The sequence below is a fragment of the Zophobas morio genome, unplaced genomic scaffold, assembly GCF_036711695.1.
Source record: "Zophobas morio isolate AGI-343-1 ecotype UQ-CSIRO unplaced genomic scaffold, CSIRO_AGI_Zmor_V1 ptg000016l, whole genome shotgun sequence".
Taxonomy (NCBI): domain Eukaryota; kingdom Metazoa; phylum Arthropoda; class Insecta; order Coleoptera; family Tenebrionidae; genus Zophobas; species Zophobas morio.
In genome coordinates this window covers 5,540,633-5,546,447 of record NW_026972121.1, presented here as the reverse complement: position 1 = coordinate 5,546,447, position 5,815 = coordinate 5,540,633, and the positions used below count along the sequence as shown (strand labels likewise).

General features: G+C 33.2%; 1 protein-coding gene across 1 annotated transcript; it reads right to left on the bottom strand.

Annotated features, from left to right (window-relative positions):
* Positions 1–254: 254 nt before the first annotated feature.
* LOC135129365 (ELMO domain-containing protein 2) lies at positions 255–1,547 on the bottom strand. Its single transcript, XM_064056515.1, has one exon. The coding sequence runs from the start codon at positions 1,434–1,436 to the stop codon at positions 501–503; it is 936 nt and encodes a 311-aa protein (XP_063912585.1). The 5' UTR covers positions 1,437–1,547; the 3' UTR covers positions 255–500.
* Between the last annotated feature and the right edge of the window lie 4,268 nt (positions 1,548–5,815).

Genomic DNA, 5,815 nt, shown 5'->3' with positions numbered 1-5,815 from the left:
AATTCCGATGACGTCATTTGGCGTCGTACCAAATAGACTTAAAAATGTTTTGGGTTTGGGACAGGTGATTGGTGATGCAACGTAGTGACTTTTAAAAATATGTTGTAGCTTTATTTCATTCATTTTTGGAGTTTTTGGTCACTGTCACAAGTCAAGTGACATTTAAGAAAATTTTGAAATAACGTCACCGATTTTTTGGAAGGGGTGACTTCCGAGTCTCAAGATTAGTTATAAAATTAAAAAAAAAAACAGCGTTTTAAAAATTTTGCTTTATTTAGAATGTTCAGAACCATCACGGTGTTCTTAGCCTAGAGAGTTTCATTTTCCAAAAAACTACCAACTATATATTTCTAGTTAAAAAAATCTTAGCAAGAAACACACATCCAGCAAAAAATACAAAATATTTACAAATCTACTTATTGCTATTTAATTTTTGCTTCCATAATTCGAAAAGTGTAAACATGGCATTAAAAGCGTCACACTAATATCACAAACCCTAACTAAATCGTGTCAACACTGAAATTAATCCTAAAAACAGCCGTAGGATCCTGCAACGCGTTCCTAATATTACACTCAAAACTGTCTTTAATACTAGAAAACTCCATAATGTCCTTTGGTTTACACTCAATCCAGTACTTATCAAACTCATAAAACAAGTAACTATAAAACTGGTGGAAAAGTTTCATTGTGGGAAAACCCTTACTCATGTTAAAAAAATAAGTCTTTGCGTTCCCCTGCTTAAGTAAATTCCACGCCAAACTCGTTAGATTAATCCCCACTATAGCAAACGCGTATCCATAAACCGGATGATGGGAATGTGATAACACATAGGAAGCCGCATCTTGATAATCTGTAGCAAACGCTAGAAGATTTTCCAACCCTAATAACCCCATCCCTCTGAAATCCGTCTTCGGGTCATCCCCCTGGAACCCTATATACTGCCACTGCTTCGTAATGCGCCCCTCTAGCGCCTCATCCGGCATCAACTTCTCCCACAAATCGTACAGTTTCCTCTCATGGGTAAAATCGTCCGCGTCATACGTAGTCCTCCTCAACTCCTCCACTTCAGCCACCAGTTGCCTGTACCCCCACACCTGCTCCACGCACTGCGTGAAATTAATCACGAACTGGAAGTGTATTTTCGGGTTGATTTTTTTGACAATCATTACGGTGTTTAAGGCCCCGGTGGTCAGTTCCTTCTGGTTGAGTCCAGTGAACCTGGTGTTGTCGCTGACGTCGTTGAGGTGTTGGATGAGTTGGCGGATTTGGGGCGACTTTGACATGGTTAGGGAGTACTCGACGGCGTTCGTGCGTGGGGCCCCGATGACTTTGCCGTAGCAGATTCGTTGGAGTTCGCACAGGCCGGTGGTTTTGCGGAGGAACCATTTGATGATGGGGCGAAGGTAGTAGGAGAAGAACCACCACACGATGTACATTTTGTGGGGGCGAGGACGGGGTCCGCGAAATTAGAAAATGTTAATCGGTTATGTTTACATGTTTGTGGGCATGACAACCGAGTGACAGGAGTGACCGGAGTGACAAGTGACGTATGACGTTTGAGGGGCAGGGACGGACTCGCACAAGGTGGTTGAGAACTCGAGAAGTTTAATATTGATGGGAGAATTGTGTAAAATAGACGAATTCTTATTTAGACAATGTTTAATAAGAGTTTTACACGAAACTATTTTTGTTTACCAATTTCTTTATCCAGTTTTTCACCAGTATCTACAATTTCAAATATCACTTTTCTGTCATGTCAAAAATTTTAATGCTTTATTGTCATTATTTCGGACAGCTGGAATGTGAAACTTTCAAAATTCCAGCTTATGCTACAGACGTAACAAAAAAATAGAGTAATAAAGTACAGAGTGTTCTATTGAAAAAAGCTAAAATTTGAAAATTATAAAGTATTTTTTGAAAAACAATGTATATTGCCATTGCCACACAGATCATAAAAATAATGTAGTTTTTTTGTGAACGCTTGCATAGCTAAACAAATTTAAAAAAAATGGAATAATATAAAAATAATATATAGGGTATTCTGTTAAAAAAAGTTGTATGCTATGTCTCGAAAATAAAACGCTCTGTATATTCAGAAATAATGTTAGTGCATGCTACTAAAAGAACCGTATAACTTTAGTCTTTGATCTTTTTTCCATCTCTAATAATTAATGAGATATCGAGGACTGCAAACTTAGTGAATACACCCTGTATATAAAACTATGAAAATATTTGTACCAGTCAAAAATGTAAAGCAAAATTAACAACAAACTAACTAATTTAGGTACTTGTACTTAAGTATAGTAATTAAGTTCTCAGCAACGTTAAATTTTATTGTTAGAGTTAACCATTATTCATTATTTTGACATTCAAATAAGTTTAATTAGCAGGACGTAGTTAAAAATTCTCTATAACATTCTCGTTCATCGTATCCCCTTAAAAACATTATGTACCACCAAAAGTAATAAATACTTATAGTTAGTTAAATAAAGGAATAATAAATCAATAACTGGTGGTTAATCACGTAACAACTAACTATTGACTAACGGTAGTTAATAGATCCCCAGCATAGTTAAATTTTATTGTAAAAAGTAGTCAGTTATAATAACAGCAAAAATTCTCAACCTCCCGAACAGGCTTTCGTTATATAGCATTTTTAAAATTCCGAAAGTTAACCATAATTTATAGCTAACCTCAAAAAATACTCTGAACTCTATCAAACTCTCTACAACTAAATACTTTCTTTGTAGTTTCAGTTTTGTATAGTTTGACATTCAGTTGCAATTAATTAACAAAAAATAGTTAAAAATTCAGACTTGAGCTGCTTTTGAGTTCATTTTGAGACCCCGTTTTTTTCTGAAAAATTTTAAACAATCTTGAGGTTCAAAAATCAGTTTTATCCTACCAAAATCGTTCTTATTTTCGCAAGTACTAGCCCCGCCCACCCACGCTCTCGTTTCTTAGAGGGTATGTGATTTGCCAAAATCAGTTTTATCTTACCAGGTACTAGCCCCGCCCACCCGCCCTCTCTTTTTTTAGAGGGTACTTCATCTGCCAAAATCAGTCTTATCTTAGCAGCTACTAGCCCCGCCCACCCACCCTCTTTTTTTAGAGGGTATGTTATTTGTCAAAATCAGTTTTATCTTGGCAAGTACTGTAACATAACGTACTGAAGAGTTAATTCGCCATTTTCCAGGTAGTGTTCTGTTTTTAAGGCGTAACATAGTTTTTTAAAGGGAATACCCAATATACTTTAATATATACTATAAGTATATTCCGACTGACCTCTCTTAGGCTTTGTAAACATGGTTGATTTTCGAAATTTCGATGGGACGTTGCCAAGTTATTTCAATTTTCTTGGAATTTTTTACCACTAAAAGAGTTCACAAAAAAAACGCAATTTGCTCATTTTTAAAATACGGGTTAGTATATTTTATGTAGAGATAAATAATAATACGCGCTTTATTGAAACATAAATAAAATTGGGTTTTAATATACAGAGTGTTTATTAAGTTATACCTATTTTCAAATACTTATCTATCGATATTTCAGTTTTCTAACGACAACACCCTGTATTACTTATTCTGTTTCTTGTATTTTTTTACTTTTCTAGGGACATATTGAAAAAAAGGTAACAAAAAATAGAATATAAGCTACAGTAATAAAGTACAGAGTGTTCTATTGAAAAAAGCTAAAATTTGAAAATTATAAAGTATTTTTTGAAAAACAATGTATATTGCCATTCCCACACAGATCATAAAAATAATGTAGTTTTTTTGTGAACGCTTGCATAGCTAAACAAATTAAAAAAAAATGGAATAATATAAAAATAATATGTAGGGTATTCTGTTAAAAAAAGTTGTATGCTATGTCTCGAAAATAAAACGCTCTGTATATTCAGAAATAATGTTAGTGCATGCTACTAAAAGAGCCGTATAACTTTAGTCTTTGATCTTTTTTCCATCTCTAATAATTAATGAGATATCGAGGACTGCAGACTTAGTGACTCACCCTGTATATAAAACTATGAAAATATTTGTACCAGTCAAAAATGTAAAGCAAAATTAACAACAAACTAACTAATTTAGGTACGTGTACATAAGTATAGTATTTAAGTTCTCAGCAACGTTAAATTTTATTGTTACAGTTAACCATTATTCATTATTTTGACATTCAAATAAGTTTAATTAGCAGGACATAGTTAAAAATTCTCTATAACATTCTCGTTCATCGTATCCCCTTAAAAACATTATGTACCACCAAAAGTAATAAATACTTATAGTTAGTTAAATAAAGGAATAATAAATCAATAACTGGTGCTTAATCACGTAACAACTAACTATTGACTAACGGTAGTTAATAGATCCCTAGCATAGTTAAATTTTATTGTAAAAAATAGCCAGTTATAATACCAGCAAAAATTCTCAACCTCCCGAACAGGCTTTCGTTATATAGCATTTTTAAAATTCCGAAAGTTAACCATAATTTATAGCTAACCTCAAAAAATACTCTGAACTCTATCAATCTCTCTACAACTAAATACTTTCTGTGTAGTTTCACTTTTGCATAGTTTGACATTCAGTTGCAATTAATTAACAAAAAATAGTTAAAAATTCAGACTTGAGCTGCTTTTGAGTTAATTTTGAAACCCCGTTTTTTTCTGAAAAATTTTAAACAATCTTGAGGTTCAAAAATCAGTTTTATCTTACCAGGTACTAGCCCCGCCCGCCCACCCTCTCTTATCTTACAGGATATGTCATTTGCCACAATCGTTCTTATTTTAGCAAGTACTAGCCCCGCCCATCCACCCTCTCTTTTCTTAGAGGGTATGTGATTTGCCAAAATCAGTTTAATCTTACCAGGTACTAGCCCCGCCCACCCGCCCTCTCTTTTCTTAAAGGGTACTTCATCTGCCAAAATCAGTCTTATCTTAGTAGCTACTAACCCCGCCCACCCACCCTGTTTTTTTAGAGGGTATGTTATTTGCCAAAATCAGTTTTATCTTAGCAAGTACTGTAACATAACGTACTGAAGAGTTAATTCTCCATTTTCCAGGTAGTGTTCCGTTTTTAAGGCGTAACATAGTTTTTTAAAGGGAAATATATATAAATATACTTTAATATATACTATAAGTATATACCGATTGACCTCTCTTAGGCTTTGTAAGCATGGTTGATTTTCGAAATTTCGATGCGACGTTGCCAAGTTATTTCAATTTTCTTGGAATTTTTTACCACTAAAAGAGTTCACAAAAAAACGCAATTTGCTCATTTTTAAAATATGGGTTAGTATATTTTATGTAGAGATAAATAATAATACGCGCTTTATTGTAACATAAATAAAATTGGGTTTTAATATACAGAGTGTTTATTAAGTTATACCTATTTTCAAATACTTATCTATCGATATTTCAGTTTTCTAACGACAACACCCTGTATTACTTATTCTGTTTCTTGTATTTTTTTACTTTTCTAGGGACATTGAAAAAGGTAACAAAAAATAGAGTATAAGCTACAGTAATAAAGTACAGAGTGTTCTATTGAAATAAGCTAAAATTTGAAAATTATAAAGTATTTTTTGAAAAACAATGTATATTGCCATTGCCACACAGATCTTAAAAATAATGTAGTTTTTTTGTGAACGCTTGCATAGCTAAACAAATTAAAAAAAAATGGAATAATATAAAAATAATATGTAGGGTATTCTGTTAACAAAAGTTGTATGCTATGTCTCGAAAATAAAACGCTCTGTATATTCAGAAATAATGTTAGTGCATGCTACTAAAAGAGCCGTATAACTTTAGTCTTTGATCTTT